Source organism: Zootermopsis nevadensis, unplaced genomic scaffold (genome assembly GCF_977971745.1).
Source record: "Zootermopsis nevadensis isolate Lab colony 2312 unplaced genomic scaffold, Znev_1.0 Znev_ptg000012l, whole genome shotgun sequence".
Taxonomy (NCBI): domain Eukaryota; kingdom Metazoa; phylum Arthropoda; class Insecta; order Blattodea; family Termopsidae; genus Zootermopsis; species Zootermopsis nevadensis.
In genome coordinates this window covers 6,098,745-6,119,671 of record NW_028259144.1, presented here as the reverse complement: position 1 = coordinate 6,119,671, position 20,927 = coordinate 6,098,745, and the positions used below count along the sequence as shown (strand labels likewise).

The following is a 20,927-nucleotide window of genomic DNA, read 5'->3' as shown; positions in this document are numbered from 1 at the left end:
AAGACAAGGAACAAAAATAAGCTTCATAGACCAACTGCCAACCTCTCGTTTTCAGAAGAGTGCATATTATGCAGGGATCAAAATTTTCAACAGTCTACCATCAAATCTCACAAGTCTTGTAAATAAAAAGGCACAATTTAAACCAGCATTGAAAAGATACCTAATTACATACTCCTTTTACTCTGTTGATGAATTTCTAATGTATCTCTACTTTATGTGAACACTTTGTATTTGTGACAATTATATAATAGTATGACTTGTATTTGTATAACATGTATTGTATTATTATGACTTATTCTACATCCTATTGTCATCTGACTAACTTATGGATCCATGGAATGTAATAAAGATGTATGTATGTATGTATGTACGTAACAATTAGTTTCTTAGGTAACATGACAATGCACGCAGTTCATATAAAAGCTGACCGTTGTTGTTGACGGCAGTAATGTAACACAACAATGTCGAGTAAACAGATGACGTAACAATTAGTTTCTAGGTAACATAACCATTGTTGTCAGTCCATATTCACATTACACATCTTCATTACGATTTTTTGCCGAATGACCCTTACGTATTTATGTCAAAAGTAATCTGTAAAATGCCATCTCCCTTTATACATACCTGTTGATTAGTGCATGAAGCACTAAACACAAACACACCTAGGCATAACCTACCAGATCTCATATGCAGGCAGAGCTGCATCAATAAACATAGTTCTAAACAAATTTTAAATATTTTGAATCCACTAAAAGAAAAATCAGAACAATGGTGCATGTTTCAGTACATTTTATTAAATAATAGGCATGAGATTGATAAGTGATAATCCTGCTGCTCTATAACATGTATTTGACTACTTCATAGCAGGTCATATTTCAGAAAATGGGAGCTGTGTTCAAACTTCTAGAAGACAGGATAATAATGCTTCAGGAAGTAGGATTCATGTCATCTTATTTATGAAAATTGGAACCATGTTTTGTACTTGGAGCAATAGGAGTGACATGACATATTTTAAGAAAATTAGGGTAATAAGCTTATTAATTACAGAACAATGTTTAAAACTTTATTTAAAAATACAAGTCCAAAATTGTTCAGGAATTAAAAAACACAAATTAAATCAGATATTAATATGGCAGTGTTGAAATCTTAGTTGTGATACAATTACAATGTATAAGATATAATAAACTTATGTAAACACCAAGCAAAGTGGAAAACACAAAAAATTATAAAAAAAAACACAAATGAAAGGGGGAAGAAGTTATATCTTCCATATCACTTCATTCCTAGATAAGAAGATTAACAGTGTCAAAAGTTGTTACAACAAGGATAATGAAGTTGCAGTATATTTTTTATTGACAACCAAAATGTTTATAAAACTTGTTAAGCAAGCATTATAAAATGTTACACCCATAAAATCTAGAAAAGAAAATTATATTCTAATTTCAGCTGAGGAAACCTTTGTTTTTTGTCAGAAATAGGTTAAGAAAGAAAGCATATTTCTCTGCTTGATCAATAAGGTGTTTGTGACAGAATATTCATGTTTTCCAAGATCCATTTTTCATTTCATCGCTAGACAGAGATGTCGCATCACCAGTTTCACCAATAAATGCTAAACACATTTTAATAATTAAAGTGAGAATACATCTTCCTACATTCAGGAACCCAAGCTTATTGTTCTTGCAACGATTACATTTTAATTATTTTTGGCACCTTAAACCATTCTTTAATTTCTTTACTCTGAACTTCTAACAAAACTTAACTTTCCTAATAATTAAATATATTATTTGACAAATATGACATTTTAACTAAAATAAAATGTAAAAGTTATATAATTCTAAATTAAGTAGTTTCCTTCCTTCTGTACAAAGCTATATCAACTGTAGGATATGTATATACCTTGTATAACGAAACACTTAGACATAGGGAATATTAAGAAAGTGAAAAGAAAATCAAGTTCATGTAAATTAAAAATTATATATTGTAAATGTAAGTAAATAATAAATCTAGTTAGTTCTTAGACATCTAACATGTGTACAGAAATACAAAAAGTCATTCAATTAAAATTATCAGGCAGCCCATTATATAAAAAATTAAACATAATGTTCAATTCAATAAAATCTTTTAACATTGCAAGTGTTGTTTTTGTAGTTTGGTAAGTAAAGAGACACACATTCCTGTCTTCTTCCCTATGCATAAGAGTTTTTGTGAACACACTGTAAAAAAAAACTAGACAGTAAATCCTTGATATGGTGTTCCTCTATCTTACAATATGCAGTAAAGCGCGGTGTTACATAACTCTGCATGTAAAGATCAATACAAACCTACAATTACAAGGGTTACAAAGTTGTGCAAGAAATTACATATCAAAGAATTGCCAATATTCAGTGTCTATTTCAACAATTAAAGAAATGTTTTATTTCCTCCATAATATTATTTGCCAGGACATGATTTCCCTCTTTTCTCTTTCACAGGGATACACCACACCAAGGTTTCACATTGTAGTATTAGCACCACATTACTGATTTCACATTAGTACTAAACAGTACTGATACATTTTGCAGAAACCCCCCCATCTGCAAACTTAGAAATCTCCATTGTTTTCGGGGAGTTTTGTTGGAAACTGCAGGACTCCTTGCAGAAACTAGTAAGTTATGAAAACGATTTTTGAATTAATCGTTCCTTAGTTCATCACATTTCTCCTCTAGGTCATCCTACAGAAAGCAAGAAAATTGTACAAGTCATAATCAATACGCAAACTTATGACAAAACTATCAATCTACTTGTACATAATGAGATCTCAATCTCCAACCAAGTGGCCTGTCTGATTTGAAACAATTATCTTACACAATCAGTGGCCGACTGATTAATCAGCTTCCTGGTATATTTTCTTCTCTATGCCTTCCTCATGGGGTAAAGCAGCCATTGCAAAGGTTAACCATTCACCTCTATCCACTGTCAAGGTTAAGAATGTGTTGAGCTAAACCTCCAAGCCCTCATATATCTACACACTGCAGCGCAATGCACCAGGGACAACCTTTATCTAAGCAGTATATTGATATTCAGCTGTTCTAAATATGTCCCATTGTTTCAGAACTTGCAAGTTCATTTTTGACCTGCTATTAGATGCTAACCTAAAATAGACCTGGAAACCACAATTTTAAAAATCAACTTATCACGGGTGCTAACGAGATCAGACTCCACTTTAGGAATTGATTCTGGATTCTAAGCTTCCTATGACCTGTACAGGCCAGAAAAGGTCTCGCAGACAATCTCTGGAGGCATCACAGAGCAACTAATCATGACTCCAATTATACATTAACTATACAGACCAATAAAGCCGAATCCATTCTTAAGGTAGCAACCATACTTGAAGTAGCGTAACCAATTGGTGGGCTTTCTTACTGATTACAATTAAAATGAAACTACAAAAGAAACCATACCTCTTCAATTTCCAGACATTTTCCCCACTCCTTGAGGGTAATACGATGATCATCATCTACATCACAAGAATCAAGAAACGGTGCAATGCAATGTTCTAGTGCCATCAGTGGTGCTCTGATTGGGAAAAGTTCATGACGTGACACTGAACTAGAGGATAAACATAATACAATGTTATAAGTCTGGAGAAAAATATATTTTATGTTCCTGTAACACTGTGTAACTCTGTATAATCAAAAATACTTAACCGATATCCTGCTTTGTTAACGTCAGTTACTATCTTATGAACATTTTACTCATTTTACCTTATTTAGGAGCATCAAATTAAGAACTGGAAGACACTTTATTGACAATCACATGGCAGAAATCATGCAAATCACAACAAACAAACAAACACTGATCAAGGAGAAGTAACAAATATCTCACTAATAATTAGTTTTGGTAAAGAAAAGTACTGAGTAACAAGAAAACCTGTTTTCAATAGTAGGACTAACATAAGATCAGCCAGTACACACTATTAAATAAACCAAGAGTCATGCAAATAAAACAGAAAGAAGAGTTAAGAAATGCTAAGTTATACTCCAGATTTACTGATCTAGTATTTTACTTGTCATGAGGATGTCCATCCAAATCACACCACTTCCAGACAGCAGCATTGCTCCAGCGCCTCGTCAAGTTGGTCTCAGCTTCGCGTTCCATCTTCAGGTAGTAAGGTGTCAGTTCCTGGCGATCAGCAAGGTCGCGCATGATGTTGAACAACCAGTCTCGCATTCTGCGTGGGAAATCTGCCATTTGCTCCGTGGAACACTCCTATTAAAACCCACAACATTTCCAGTTAACGGACACACTGCTGAAGAAATGTGGACTTGGCTAGCTTTGTCAGTATAAGATAGACTGCTTCAGTCTTAACTAAAAGAAGAAGCGGTGAAATCTTGTTAAGTTCAGTCACGAAAACTGGACAGGAAACAATTAAGAACCAAAGGAAGTGTTCCTTTACACCAGCACCTACCATAGCTGACATAGTGACAAGTGAAAATCATGAAAAACACAGTCACAAAAAATTGTATAAATTCTAATTCACTGATTACTAGTGAACTTTTTGACTATCTAACCAACCAACAAACAACAAGTGTAAGTTTGCTTCTGAACAGTTGATAGTCACTCAGCTAGTCAACAAATTCCCTAACCACTAGACTACAGTGAAACCTCTATCCATCGTTCCCGGAACTATCGTTTTCCCGGATGCATCGTCCGTTTTGTTCGGTCCCGAATACATCCCATATAAAATAATGTTACATTTTCCCGCTTCTATCGTTCCTCGAACTATCGTTTTATCGCATCGATCGTTCAAAAATCTTAGTCCCGGCCAACAATTTTCCCGCAATGATCGTTTCTGAGAAATTAAAATGCTGGGTTTTGAGATAAATTAATACCGAAAGACGCACAATGTTTTTGGAATACGCAGTAGCGGTAACCTGTTTTATCGCCCAACCAGCACATTCTTTTGGAATGAGGGGTCAGCGGTGCAGGGGTGATAGTTGGAGTGAATGGCGGTGCTCATTGTCAGAAATGTTACTATATTGATTAGGGTGCACTCATATTTCGATCCAGCGATGCCAGATGGCATGTGCAGTGTGAATTTCTTCACAAATGGTTTTATTATAAGTACAAAGGAAAGGCTGGCGGCACTTTTCATTCTTCTGGTTCATCTTGTTTCCAGCGGTTCAGGGTCTTCTACAGTTTCGTTGAGTTCGGCAGTAATAGTATTTCCATTCTTCCTGTTATTGTCCGCAAAGGGGGTTGGAGTGGTGAGGAAGAGGAAGACAACGAATGCGAGCCCGAAGCTTTGCCGAGTTTTGCCGAAGCACACGCTGCATTGGCGAAAGTGAAGTCGTTCTTTTATGCGCTTAATATTAGTGAACGTGACGAGGAAAATATTTTGAACGTGGAAAGTGCTCTGTTTGGTCTAAAACGTAAAGTTTCGACAAACCAGTTGTCCATTAAAGACTTTTTTGGTAAAAAGAAGTAACTTTGAAAGAGAAACATTGTTTTTTTTAAAATTTTTAATGTTTTCCCGCATCTATCGTTTTCCCGCATTCATCGTTTTTATTTCCCACCCCCGCCGAAAACGATGCATCGAGGTTTCACTGTATATCTAAAGTCAGTTTAACCCTTTAAAGCACTGTGGTAACAATATGTACCACCTGTTTCAACATTCAATACTTCTGTGTTTCACTGACAGCATGTGTTTGTAGGTTTAGTAAGATTCTCATGATAAACAATTATTTCCTTAAACAACATTAACTAACCGACCTTTGTAATTGAGAAATGATGCATTTTATTTGAGGTTAGGGCTCAATATTTAAATATCATACAGATATGTGCTTCATTTTCAAATTACACCTTCATATTCTGCATCTCCAACAACAAATTCAATATTATCTCCCCTTTGATGCCCAGCTCTATCAAGTGGTCTCTTCCCTTAAGGTTATAATTTTGTATGCATTTATCATATTCTCATGCATGCTACATTCCCCATGCATCTCATCCTCACTGACTTAATCGTCATAATAACATTTGGTGAAAAGTTTAATTACGAAGCTTATGATTTTGACGTAAATACGTCTATACGGAAGGGCCATTCAGCAAAAAAGCGTAACGAAGATGTGTAAGATCAATATCAACAGTGTCTAAATATGGACCGACAACAATGGTTATGTTACCTAATAAATTAATTGTTACGTCATCTGTTTACTCGGCATTTTTGTGTTACATTACTGCCGTCAACAATCCACTTTCCTTATTACGGAAAGAGCTGATCTCTGAATCGCTTGTAGAAGAAGTGCGTCGTAAATTAGATCATTTTGTGCTGGTAAAAACGTTTTAGAATATCACAAGTACTTATCTTATATAAGAATTATTACATTACATTTCATTACAGAGACGTATTTACGTCAGATTCTCTGGAACCGTGGTTCCACTGTCAACTTTTTATTCAATAAAAATTATGAAAAATTATTTCACACTGAAAAATATAAACTTTTTTCAAATATAGATACATTAGTCTAGTTCACTTTTCGTTACTCATTCAAATTCAAGCGCAACCTAAATCATGTCACAGTTCTTTCAAATTAATATTTTCAGGAACTCCATCACTGATACTTTTTGCATCCGACGTCAAATGTTCGTACTTACGGGCATATCACGGCAGACTCCATAGTACTCAATGTGGACATGTTTGTATTTTTCTCCTCTGCATCCATCTAACTCTCTGTCACACCAGCATCGCATCTGGTACACTTCGCAATCTGAACCCCATGTCTCGTTGTGATTTGAGCATACCTGCATATGCATTTTAAAACATAGATTCAAAACACAGGCAAACGCTTGATTCTGATGGTAGGTACCATTTTTAGGGGTAAAGTTGGTACCTACATACACATGCCATCACATTCCAGGAAAAAACTATGATAATATCTGGTTTGGGAACATTAAAATCAGTGAAATGAAAAAGTAAAATTACTAAATCATCTTAAACAAAAGTGAAATTAATCATGGTGAAGTACAAGGATATCGAATAAAATCTTCTATGGGAATGATTCCCCTGATTATAAGTGCAGAGATGGTCTCTGAAAAATTCGACTTTTTACCATAACGGACACAGTTTTGTTGTCTGAGAACATTTTATCAATTTCAGTCACTGTGAAAGCTTCGAGTCTTGTACCAGGAAATTGCTTATTGCACAACAAAAACCAGTGTTTATATAATCAGACAAAATTAATTGCAGTTGAAAACTCATTCATTTCAATTTGGCTGTCAGACACTGGAACTGGCACTGTGACCTTGCAATACCAATGAACCTAGACAGACAGTCTAAAAATGAGAAGCAGGAAAATGCAAAGTTTCAGTCATTTATCTGTTAGGTCTATTAAAAGTTGAGAAATTGAGACCAGTGAACAGAGATGGTGTGGATAAAACTCTGATGCAAATGAATGAACCATAAATTAAAATAACAAAAATAGGAAGACTGATGGAAGAAAGTTATTTTTCAAACTCTGAAACATGGATAAGATTAATTACATAGGTTTTATGGTCAATACCATTAGCTGATGATGGTTTATCATGGGTAGCAAAAGCTTAAGGAATTATTCATCAAGTTGAAAATTCAGGCAAGATTTACTATTTTTAAGGTGGTTAAATCAAGGATATTAATAAGGGTTTAACACAAAACACAAAGATAAATATAAATGTTTTCAAAACTGTAGTCAGAAACCAAATGGACAAAAAACATTTACAAGATCAGAGCTTAGATATCAAATTCATCTTAAATAAATAGGTTTTGTGTAAGTGAAGTGGGTTTAATAGAATTGAAACAGTCTATTGATGGGCTAATGAAACTTTCAGTTCCACTAACAAAACCATTTTGTGTACAGTACATAATTCTGTGCCAAGAAATTAGTTATTGTTTGTCCTTAATGAGTTTAAGAAAGACAAATGGGTAATATTTATCCTATAGAAATAGAGGATTTACATTCCTGTACTATAAGGCTGATGGCTCGACTTTAACTTTGGCAAACCGTTCATCGAGGCGCTGCTGTGGTGCACAACCAACAAGGGTTAAGTAACTTAAGGATCAATAAATTAGTGTATTATTTCTTGTTAAAAGTATGTCATGACAACAGATTCACCTTAGCCCTTTCAATGTTACTTCAATGTTAGAATCGTACCAAACAGCTGTCTGCACTTACCAAGGCAGAAATAATCTGACCAGTTGCTAATATTTCTGTTCACAACAACAAAGGTAGGAAAAAAAGCACGGGAGAGGTAGCATGCAAGGATCAGTTATTCCTCCCTATAATGATTTATAATATATAACATATACACAGAAATTATCCATATAATAACATTAAAAGCAAGACGAATGCAGTGAGAGACTGTACTAACACGGTTAAATATTGACAGTGAACAAACTGAGAGTATGGTATATTTGCAGTATGCTTATTTCAAGTGTTATGTACCTTTCTTCTAGGGTCAGCCTCTTCAGGACATGTCGGGATACAGACACAATCTGCCTCCCCCTCTTCTGTTAGCTCACAGACTCTTCCAGCCCCACAGTGTTTCTTAGCACATGGATCTGGAAGACGTCAAACAAGCCATCAGATTAAGTTTACAAAAACACTGCCACATACTCAACACTGGTTTAAATGTGTTTGCCATATGGCTATGGCTACAGACTGACTATAATTGGAGAAAGAAATGCTGTTACTGAAGTAGGAAAAATATTCATCTCTGTATTTAAAACAATGTGTTCTAGAGCATTTACATAAGTATAACCTATTAGTAGAATATTATGGAAAGAATGATGCCTACACGCAAATATAACGTAATGAATGGCAATATTTCGTACCAAAGCTTAAATTACTTTAATTTCCATATTTCCTCAATTCAGAAAGACCTCTTTTGTTTCAAGACAAAAAGCCTAGAATGAAATAATGGCCATTCTAACATAACCTTAAAAGACAGTTACAAAATTACCAAAATATTACAAATAATATCTAGTGAGACAGATAAAGTTGCTATCAAAGTCAGATAAGCCAGTGTGAACAGCATTACATACTGCCAGAAAAATTCCTGTGCACATGAAATGAAATGGGGGATTTTACAAGGACACAATTCAGTTCGGATAATGAGGGGATGACATGTGTTTCGATAGATACTGCTACTGGAACATACTGCAAATGGAGAAATCCCTTACTCCCAAACCAGAGCAATTCTAACCCAAAATATGAAGCTATACACATCTTCGAGCACAGCAAAAATAACTGAAATGATCTTAGCAAGCACAACTCAATGTATGCAGAAGACATACCATGTATAGGAACATCATTGTCCCTAATGATTTCTCTGGAAGCTTCATCTCTGGCCTCTTGTTCTTCTTCTCCTATTGGTTTTTGTTTCTTCTCCTCTTCTGCTACCTCATCATTTTCTAACATTGAAAACAAGTCTTTCTCACCATCTCCGCCTTCAGTTAAATCATCAGACACAGGATCTGATTCTGTTGTCGTGGTCGTCGTGGTTCGATGACGACGGAACTTCTTCAGTTTCCTCTGTTGTAGACAATAAAGTTAAATTTATAGACTTTTTAAGTACATGCATGAATAAAACACACAATTCTATACATAATCTGTTCTTTTCACAGAATCAGCCCAGTTATTTGCTTGTCTGATATACGTTTCTGAAAGCTTCATATAAGAGTTTATCAAACATATTTGATAGCAATTAGGCTGGTGATATCCATCTGCTCATCTGCATTCTATAATTCTATTCTGGGTGAAAGAATTTTAATGAAATTTGGTAGTTTGAGTTGTCACTATAAATTTATGAATTATGGTCCAAAATTCATAAAATGTAATTTGAATTCATATGAAAGTCTAAATTCATTTAAATGCATTTCAGAAATTACTGAATCAATTAGAAATTGTTTCAGATAAAATGTTATCTTTTAATTACTTTGTTTATTCATTCTGCTTGTTTCTGAAATTATGAAACTGATCCTTCCAAGTCATAATATTCTCCTCAAATTTAGATAAGTGGTAAAGGAAACCAGTAACTCCCCCTAATCCAAAATAATTCCCAAACACCATCAATTTCTACTTGACTACATGTTGCAACAACCCAGAAAACAGTCATCTTTGCCATTATGTTCATGAGAAACCACTACTGGGTCAATTCATCCACACATCGTATATTTCTTCACAAAGTCCATTTTAATATCATTCTCCCATTTATACTTAGATCTACCAAATGGTCTCTTCCCTTCAAGTTTTCTGATTGACATTTTATATCAATGTCTCATCTCTTTGATTCACGCTATATGTCCCACCAAACTCACCATATTGTTTTTGACCACAAAATAAACAATGCATAAAAAATATATGAAACATGGTGATTCAAATGGTTAATTAGGGCCTTAAAAAGCACAAACATTTTCACTGTTATTCAAAACAATCATAGATTTCAAACCTGTTTTCAGTGGAGAAAATTAGACTCACCACTTTATCTCCATAAACATCAGTCATAAGAATGAAAAGGATAAATACCAACAGCAGCCACTGTAGCTTCATAGTGATTTTGGGTACCTGAAAGGACACATACGAATAATATGTTGCACATTTTCTTTTTATCTAATATTACATTTAAACAGTCATGGTTCAATTACCTCAGAACAGAGGGGGGGTTTAAAATCATTTCAAATAAAATATAATGAATAGGATGGATTCATAAACTGTTGTACATTATGTGCATTTTGTTACTTAACCACAAAATCTTTGTGCAATCAAATTTTGGATACTGGATACATAATTGGATATTAAGAATGAGCTGCAACGAAAACTGTTCAGTTGGTCGGCAAATTCCAGTCAACCTTCCATTCAACATAGTCTATGCAGTTCAGAAAGCGTCGTCAAATCTACAAAGAAAAAGAATGGGGCTAAGAAAATGAATATATTAGCTATTTCAAACAGAAAAGGTGGTTCTCTTCTACACAGCCAGTCTTGGGTATATATTACAAGCTGGAAATCACAAAATGGACAAGCAAATTTGTCCTTTGAACTTAAAGGGGGAAAGAAAATGACACGCAAGTCTTCAGCCAACATATGATGAACTCATGAGCCTGAACAACGAAGTCAGGATATGACCTATACAGATTGCGTCATCTAACCATAGCAGAACATCGTGAGAAGTAATAAACATGATGTCATACGAACTGTTGATCATCTTGCGTCCCACTACCACATCAAGAAAGTCCTCGCCAGCAGAATCAACAACTCTGTTTAACCTCGGTTACTCGAGCAATGTAGGCGTCCATATTACTTTACAGTCGAAGAAAATACAGTCATGAGGCAGTTCGCTATTGAACTGTTGATAAATATTAACCAATATACGGAGTATTACAGGCAATAAAGAATTGTATTGCCAAGCCCATATCTACACATTTCACATCTGACATATTCAGTTATCAGCAGACTAACCCGCACACCTCATGTTTGTGAGAACTGATTAACCAACGAATCCGCGCAGTCCATGTCAGCGGCCACCATAAAACATCAGACCTGTACACAATCGATACAACCCTTAATGTCACGGTTCCTATAGCTGGATTCAGCAGTCACAGAAATGTTTTGCATAAAATTCTCGTTATGAATTCGAACCTAAAAAACAAGTTTCCATTAAAATTAAAAAAAATTGCATGCTAATTATTTCCTCCAGACATTCTTTAAGCCGAAGTTCTAATACAAGAGTGAGGAAATGTTCGTCATTTTTAAACGTGTACGTTCTACGCTCCTAGATCCACTAACTCAGAGACGAAATTAAAACACCAGCAACGATTAAAAATTACAATCTGATTATGATTACAGCCGATTCAGCTGCAACGAGCATTCCTTCGTTCTTTTCCTGAGAAATGTGTTTGAAAATTATCCAGAATCGAATGGCGGCCACATGTACGTCATCCACAACATATATCGATGCACCGATTGACAGGACTTTACGAGAATCCAGTTTTACACACTTCTCACAATATTCTGAGAACCTGCGATAAGAAATATGAAGTAATTCGTATGAATAGTTCAAAATACAATATGGTATATCAAAGAAACTAAAAGAAATAAATTTACTCACGCAATGCTATTCTCAGTTACACAGCGTTTTTCCAAATATTTGTTAACGAATGTGACAGAGGAGTAGAACATGGATTCTAAATACCCTGGGCTCTACTTTATGGTGTTTTGAAACAAAGTTTCGTGTGGTACCCGAACAACGTACGGTGCTTCGGGCTGTTAACCAGACAGTGAATACAGCAGATCTTTGTACGGGAAATCTGGGACTTCTTCCTGGTCAGTGACTCTGTTTATAACATATCACTGCGCTGCAAGATGGCTACAAACAGAAATCCGCAGAACAGAACCACGGGTCAGCCAACAAATCCCCTGACTTTTATGGAACGCAAAAGTTCATTACCTGCAAAGGAGAACCCTGCTTTCTCCGCATGGCACATTCTAGAGTCAGGAACAATAATTAGTCACCGTAAAAGATTAGCGTTGTTACTGTATATATAACCCCGGACAGCTAAACAAAACAATGTTAAAATGGAGTAAATGAGTCAATACTGACTTCCATGTTGTTACATCATGTGTTCTCATAGGTAGATACCAACGTTTAGTAGGAACATACTGCCTCCATCTTCAGGTCTTGAAGATGGAGACAACAGAATATCATCTATATCTTCACCGTCTTGAGAACCTCAGATCTCATGAAGTATATGAGTCGTTTACAATGAAACAGCTGTTTTTACGTCGTATAAATTCCTGCACTTAATGCATCAGTGAAACATGTTCTTCACAACTGACGCAACACGCAGAGAGCAGTGTTGTAAACTACAATAAAAATTAAATTTTAACAACCTGTTCCGGAATTAATGCAATGCGGTACGGTTGGTATCCATGCCATATGGCCAAGCATATGTGAACTCCTTTGGCCTTTGTAGCTGGTGTCACGACGACGCCATTACAATTAGGGCTGTACAAAATTGTACTTTCATTTTCACGGAGGCAGTCTTAATCTATCAGATATTTTAAACGGATTCAGCAGATCTGTTGTCGTCACTCGGATTCAAGCCATCCAAGGAAGCTGACAGAAGGTAGTTTATCTTGGCCGTAAGTGAGACAGAAACACGAGCATTTTGTTTCACAGCTGCGGAGTTGGGCGAGTGATCTTTTAACACGAAGGCAACAGTTACTTCAGGGAGGCCAACATTACACACAAGACTCCCCATCCAACGCCCGATTTCGTAACTACAAAGAGTTTTCAATCTATTGGACATATGCGACCCTCCGAAGTGAAAAAATCTGTATTATGAATTTAATATCTGTTTTGAAGTGAATTAAAAACAAATCAAAATTTGTCGTTTGTAACAGAACGGCTCGTGATGGACCGAGTGGTTTCTTACCAACAGATTTTCCAACCAAAATTGTGTACGTATTTCTTATGCCCTCTTGCGCCCAGCCCATCTCACCCTCCTTGATCGGTTCTTTTTAATAATATTGAGTAAGTACAACAAATTGTGGGGCTCATCAGTGCGTATGTTTTCCCACCCTCCTGTCACTTAATCATTCTCACTTAAAAATTGTGTTCTCAAACACATTCGGAATCTCTTCCCTTAACGTGAGAGACCAAGTTTCAGACAAAACATAAAATTTTAGCTTTCAGAGAAACTATAAATCCAAATTATATGCCATAACTTCAGGTTAGGTCCAATCTAAATTAAAGGCTTCTCCCATTCATTCTCGTTAGTGCGATGACCGGAAGAGATAAGGGTGTGTGATGCGTCTAGGGGTGACACACTCCATATCACTTCAACTTCCTTTCGACAGCCTCGGGTTATCACATCGGAAGTCAAGGAGAAAGGGGGCCATTAGTTCACAAAATACAGTGTAGTGTAAAAGTCAGTGCATCAAAATGCCAAAGAATGTCGACATTAAAAGGGGGGAAATGTTTCTAGCTTCACTGTACATGCCCAGACTCTCCCCTGCCCTTTCCTTCGGCTCTTACTGTGACGTAGCTCAAGCTCCAATTTATTTTGCGCGTACTGTACGTGAAAACCTCAAATCTCATAATTCTGGGACAAAATGTTCTTGTTGGCAGCAACTTCTGAGTTTCTAAGTTACAACACGAACTTTATAAATATTTTAATGTAGTCTTAACGTAATTTGAGTTATAAATCATGTTAGCTGCTTCTTCTGACATCAAACTGTACATCTGTACATATTTCGAAAGACAAGCAATTTCAGACACTTTATTAATGATTTGTAGTTTAAACATTTTCGAAAAGGTCTACTCAGTTCAGCTAAATATTACAATGAACTGAATAAATGAAAATAACATTATATAATTGTAATTTCAAAAATGCCAGATACAAACTTTCGTATTTTTTCACTGTTGTATATTGTCTGTCGAACAGTATGACTGTGGTAGGGACCCAAAGCTGGAAGATACGTAAGATGGACGCTGATTTTTCTGCATTCATACTCCTGCAACATTGCAGGACGTCGCTTGCAAGTTTTAACTGTTGCTGCTGGAATGTGTAATATTCATTTGTCGATGAGCTAATTCAGTTGTTATCACTACCACGAGTACACAGAGCGAAGGAGAGGGGGGAGGATGCTGCACATGCAAGAAACTAGTGTTGAAATTAGTTCAACTCCTCTTCGTCTGAACTCCCACGCGCACTTCCGGGAATTCATTACGCAAGCTAAAAACATGTGACCGAAGAATCCTTATATGGAGAGTTACGATATGGAACAACACGTAATATTTGATGCTGGCTCAGAAATGGATGAAACGTATTAATTCTCTCAAATGAAGCAACTTTGAGGCATAAAACACTTGAGACAAGGAAAGAAACGTGTCTTTACCAACTTCTAAAACGCGTAGCTTCGAGATGTAATGTTTCAGAAAATCACCACAGCCCAAATGCATAAAGAAAAGCTTCAGTAAGAGTAACATGTTTCATTTTTAATATTATCCTCCTATTTAAGAGTAGATATGGTAAAGTATCCTAAATAATTAAATTCCGATAATTGTTCTTTCGTTTTATTTACAAGTTTTATTCTTTGGATGTAAAAACTGCAAATTCTACTTCTAATGTCAGCCCATAGATTTTCATTTAATATTTACTTGCAATGATGTGTAATTGGTGGGCCATAATTTTTATTAATCGTCTAAGAAAACTAGTAGGACTGATCCGTCTGAGCATAATAAATGTGTGCAGTGTTCTAAACGTAATTTTACTTCGCTCATGTGAGCAATAGCTTATTTAGTTTAATGGAATCTACATGCTAAAGCCGGTAATGCTAGGAATTTCACAAGAAAGTGCGGAAATACGCCATTAATTCGCACGTATGCTCTTTGAAATTCGCTGTAGCATCGTTGTGAAGGCAGATTCATAACTTGTTTACAAAAGCAAGATAACTTAAGTTCAGCCCACAGCTTTGGTAAAAACCGAAGGTGTTCGGCCTTGGTTTTGCATGTCTCCTGATATGTACAGACCCCAAATAGCGTTGGAGTAATGGCGGAAGACAACTCAAGTCACTTAATTCTTTGAAGCTGAAACTCGCCTCAATAGCACCTAGGAATTTAGTCTCTACCTCAAACAAATCACAAGACTTCTACATTACAAATATCGATTGGTCAGTGTGCAGTTTAATTAAAGAAACTGTTTTCAGTAAGAATCGTACGAAACCCCTAAAACTCGACGCAGAGCTATTTGTCGTCAGAGTAGGTGGTACATATAGTTACCATTGATGGTAAAGCCACCACAATCATCCATGAGCGGTTGGTGGTTACGGTTAGAAAAATCACGGACTTTTGTTCGTGTTCCTCAGTAAGTGTGGACGGTTTCGGGAGCCCAAACCAGAGCCATGTGCCCCACGGGTTCGCTGCAGTGTCGGTAGTGTAGCTGCCTGCACAAACGGCAAGTCATTCAGAGTCTCTGCAGCACGGGCAATCAGTCTAGACTCACTGAGAGAGACATTCATGACGCAGCACATTGTCTGCAGAATTCGTTAAAGTTTGCAAAAGAGCTGCTATAATCTGACTTTAAGTTCGCTAAGTTCTATGGCAATAAAAAACGACTGACTGGTTTGTTAACTCTGCACGGTCTATGCCTAATAGGAAATTCCTGTATGTTTCCAGACAGTCTTCTGCGTAAACGAGGGTCGACAAACTTTCCATTACCGCGGGCCGCATTTGTCGAGGGCCCACAGGAAAAAAAATTATGTCGTGGACAGTGAAATTCGGTTACAAGCCGGCATAGAAATTACAATTCGATATTTGGTGCATTTACGTTTCCAGAATTATCTGTTAAGGCCGATTCACAAATTCTGTGTATCACCTGTTACAACTGATGGAGACATCAAAGGCTTTTTCTTACTGGCGAATCACCCGAAGACGTCACAACTTACGTGACACTGGCCGTGTCACAGCACGTCATGTGTTAAATTAAGTGCCACGAAATTACGACACATGGCGGATCGCAAGTATCGCCCCACTATTTCTTAAACTGGCCAATGGATAAAGATTTTATAGCGACTCTTAACTTTCCCGGCTCCCAATACGGTATATACATTAAAATAGCATCTGGTGTCGAGATCATATAAAGAACAGAAGTCCAGATGACGTCATGGGTTTTAGCGCCTTCTAGACTCGCAACGTGCCCCCGTCTTCGGCCATGAAGATGGAGGCAGTATATTTCTCCGAAACGCTGGAATGTGCAGACGAGTCTACACAGCGCCAAAACCCAGAACATCATCCTTACCGCTGTGACAAAATGTAGTCTGGTTACATCGGATAAATTTAAGTATAGTTTGTAAGCTTATATATTTCCCTTTCGGCTGTCAGTTCGGTAGACAGCTTTGAAAAAAATAACGAAAAACATGAAACATTCCACATGTGTTTATACACCAGACAGCATAAAGAAATCGCTGGCCTCCTTTCATTCTTTATATCAGGATAAAGGTGACTGACCTTTGCGATGGATCAGCAAGTCAGAACAGTAAAACCTGCTTTCAAGATTTAAAAAAAAAAACATCTTTCCGTTTTAGGCAACTTTCCGTTGGATACAGGCACTCTATTACACAATACACAAACACAACTGTGAACACAAATTAGCTCATAAGGCTTACTTGGACCAATCACAGCTGCCTCGACGTTTGACACTCACCATACAGCAGAACGCCATCGCAAACAAGGAAGAAAATGGCTCTGATATACGAAGAATCGATCCCGTTAGGAGCATAAATGTATGTCCCAGTGTCGGAATTAGGTATAAACCAAGTACCTATATAAGCTTTACCTCAGATAATCCAACCGAATGTTTCATGCATGACTCCAAGAAGCAGATTTCTTAAGCTGACAGTCGTTCAGCTGGCCAACATATTCCCCTCTTTTTACTTAATCTCTACGGTTATTTCATTGCGTGTTTACAACATCCCGATCAGACCCAAATCTGTGTCATATGAATCCAGTCCACACCCTCAGATCCTATTCTCCCCTCTATCCCTAGGTCTACCAAGTGTTCCCTACCCGTTTTCCGTAAAAATACTGAAGCCATTTCTTCTTTTGTAAATTACTACATCCTACGTTACTTGATTCCACTTTGGTCCAAATATTCTAATCAAATCGCTTATTCTCAATCGACCTGTCTATTACTTGTCTGACTGTACCGGGTGGCACAGGACATGACGTTAAAAAACAGATTCCAGTCTGAATATAAATTTGTGGATGTAAATATTTATTCATTTCGTACTTACTTCAAATTTGCTGAGCCGTTCAATTTGACTGTTACACAGGGTTCCAGCCCCGAAGTTGTAGTTCACCCGCACGACAAAGTACAACAATCGACAATCGTGCATGTTTTCGATCAATATCTCGATAAAGGCAGGTCATCGTTCGATCCTGCTGCCGTTATACTGTATAAAGGTACAGGTCTGCCGGTAAATTTAGTCACGACTGTTGTCTGATGCAGCTCACAATTTGATATTTTCTTTGGCCCTTTAATCTAGTTATTTTCACGGAAATGCATTAATTTTTATGTATCAAGATAAAAATTTATTTTCATTGTATCGGAATGCCAAGCATCCACAATTCTAACGTCATTAACACTCTATACGAAAATTATAATTAATTTTTAAATAATCTTTCTTGTCATTCTCTAAACTTTGGATGAAGTGCATTAATGCAATTGTTAGCTTCTGAAGGACTCCATGGTGTCAGCTCCTCAACCCTTTGCGAACAGAATGAGTACAGTGGCCTGAAAAAGGTCTCAACATCCGTTCCTTTTCCAGAACTTACAACTACGTTCATTAAAGTAATTAAGGATTATTACAGTTACATTTGGACTCACCCCGTTTCAGGAGTTAACTGGTGCAGACCCTCGAGCCCCAGAGCTGTAAATGCTATGGAGATCACACAGGCCTTCCTTCCACAGACACCACTCCCAAACCAACAACCTCACTCGGCGGGACAGACAGCAAGCAACTTGTATCTACAGCGTACTCCCTCGTCCTCCCTCCTACCAACTTCGTCTTATTCAACCGCCGCCAAGACTCAGTTTACACCAGCAATTCAGCAGCGCCGCGAGATAAATCACTCAGTTCAGAAACTGAGCTTCGTAACTCCATGTAGGAGAGTCCCTGAGCAGTTTATTTCGTAGCTCAGCTTCTTAGAGAGAAAAAAACTTAACCCGCGTGTTCATGTGTTACCATTCATGCATGGAGACATAAGAAATGCTAACCAGGTATTAATCAAAAGTCCTGAAGGAAGGGAAGAGACCAGTAGAAAGACGTAGGAGTCGCGGAGAGGACATATTAAAATGTATCTCAAAGAAACAGTGTGAATTCGGTTTATTTAACTCACTACAGGAACTTGTGGTGGGTTCTGTACTTAGGGTTCCATAAAAGCCGAGGCATTTCTTTACAACCTGAGTGAATATTAAATTTTCAAGGACTTCCATTGAGTTAGCGATAAACAATCGATTCTCCAGAGCTACTTTAAACTCCAACTCACCGCATTTCCTGTGTGAAGCGGCCTGTCAAGTGAGTAGTTAAAAAAGACTAGAAGAATGCCGGAAAGCGAAGGCGGACTGGGCTGGCTGGAGTGCTTGCTTATTCCTCCAGAGAGTTAGAGGGGCGAGGATACTTCTGTTACATAAACATGGATTCTCAGCTATTTGAAATGCGTGGCTTATACATGATAACAATTGTGCTCGTATTTGGTAACGTTCTCTACTGCCCCAAAACATGTAACTTCTTGGAGCAGAGTCCTTGAGAAGCTGATAGTCGCTCAGGTAGTCAAGAAACCCGAAATTTCATCACTCTTGCAAGAGCACGGCGATCACTATCCTGAGCCAGATTATTCCAATCCATAGCCTCCAACCCTAAAAATCATTGGATATTATTTTCCCATCTGTGACGAGGTCTTTCGAGTGGTCTTATCTTCTGGCTTTCCAACCATAATCTTGTTAACATTTCTCACCTCCTCTATTCGTGCTGCATGCCCCGCTCATCGCATACTCTTTGATTTGATCATTCTATAACAACATCTGGTGACGAATAAGCTCTTCATAATGTAGTTTTCGCCAGTCTCATATAACTTCATCCTTGGGCCCAAATATTCTCTTAAGCACCCCGGTTATCGAATTTTAACAACCCAAAATGTTAAAAAGTGATTTCAAGAATATTGACTGATTCTTAGGTTATTCAACAACGCGTTTTCAGCTCCAATGAAAGAAGGCGTATTGGGGGCTTCAAGTTAAAGCTCAGCCTTAGTACCTGATAGGGGCAAACGCTTTGGCCACGGAGGCTCTGAACGCGGCTTTCACGGTGTCTACTGAACGCAAATCCGAGTTAAACACAAAGCCGTTCAGACATAAATATCTGGTGGGGTTGTCAAGTGTTTGCATATATGACAGTGCCTAGTGCTTGCGTGTTGATTGTGCTGAGTGAAGTATATCACGTATGACGTGCACTTTGGAATAAACATCATGCTGTGAGAAGCAAGGATTACGCTTGAAACAAAAGCCTGCTTATTTCAATATCAGCGATTTTTCATTATATGATACTCTCACTTCTACAGTTTCTGGACTTTGATATGGTCTTCTGGGCGTTTCTAAGAGAATGGTTTAGTAGCTGAAGGCAAATTTCTGCTTCTATTAACAAACTCCATGGTGCAGAATCATTGAGAAAATGACGCACCCGTATGATTGAAAATATTTAATCATATGGGTGCGTTATTTGATTGAAAATATTCATTTACAGAATCGAAAGTTCATTAGTGTTCGCAGGAGCCACAGATTGCCTATGGAATATTTTATATCATGCTAGCTTTTCACTACACAGTTCTTAGCCCTACCATGGTGAGAAAAGGTGTTGACAAATGTTGGATAAAAAATTGAACTGTCATGTGTATCTGAATAAGCTAAAAATGAATATATTATACGTATTACATTTATGCTCTTATGTAAAGTTGTCATAGAAACTGTGATATAAACAAAAATTGTAAATTTTTCGTATCTCGTATATTAATCCATTCTCAAGTTGATTCATGTGTATGTGATTACTCCACGCACATAACCTCACCTTACTTTTCCCACCACATAGCCTTCCACTTAACCAACCCTTGTCAGCTGCATGTAACTACCTCTTCAATATATTTGCACTTACCATCCAAATCCAGAGGCCATGTCCATCTGCAACCCAAGAATGCCATACAAAGATGATGAGGGACCTTTTAACATGAAATTTATGTTAACAAGGACAACATAGCTTCTATGTCCATCCGTTACACGTAAACTAAAGATCGGAACATTCTTTGAATAACACGGGTCAAATGAAAAACTGAACTTTGTTATATCTGTACAATACTCAGAAATGAAT

General features: G+C 37.1%; 1 protein-coding gene across 2 annotated transcripts; it reads right to left on the bottom strand.

The window, feature by feature from the left end:
- Positions 1 to 1,041: 1,041 nt before the first annotated feature.
- Positions 1,042 to 18,560, bottom strand: SPARC (secreted protein, acidic, cysteine-rich). Of its 2 annotated transcripts, none has more exons than XM_022069842.2 (8): positions 18,398 to 18,560; positions 10,491 to 10,577; positions 9,308 to 9,545; positions 8,457 to 8,572; positions 6,634 to 6,780; positions 4,046 to 4,248; positions 3,441 to 3,588; positions 1,042 to 2,711 (listed from the first exon to the last, which is right to left on the bottom strand). In XM_022069842.2, the coding sequence occupies exons 2-8, from the start codon at positions 10,560 to 10,562 to the stop codon at positions 2,670 to 2,672; spliced, it is 966 nt and encodes a 321-aa protein (XP_021925534.1). In that variant the 5' UTR covers positions 10,563 to 10,577; positions 18,398 to 18,560; the 3' UTR covers positions 1,042 to 2,669. The 2 variants fall into 2 exon arrangements, with proteins under 2 accessions (XP_021925534.1, XP_021925535.1); XM_022069843.2 differs by lacking the exon at positions 18,398 to 18,560 and adding an exon at positions 12,118 to 12,137.
- Between the last annotated feature and the right edge of the window lie 2,367 nt (positions 18,561 to 20,927).

Coding starts and splice junctions, on each gene's coding strand:
- SPARC (XM_022069842.2), bottom strand. CDS start 10,562: ATGAAGCTACAGTGGCTGCTGTTGGTATTTATCCTTTTCATTCTTATG. Junction 9,546..10,490: donor ATGTTTATGGAGATAAAGTG/GTGAGTCTAATT, acceptor TGTCTACAACAG/AGGAAACTGAAGAAGTTCCG. Junction 6,781..8,456: donor AGGCTGACCCTAGAAGAAAG/GTACATAACACT, acceptor ATGCATATGCAG/GTATGCTCAAATCACAACGA.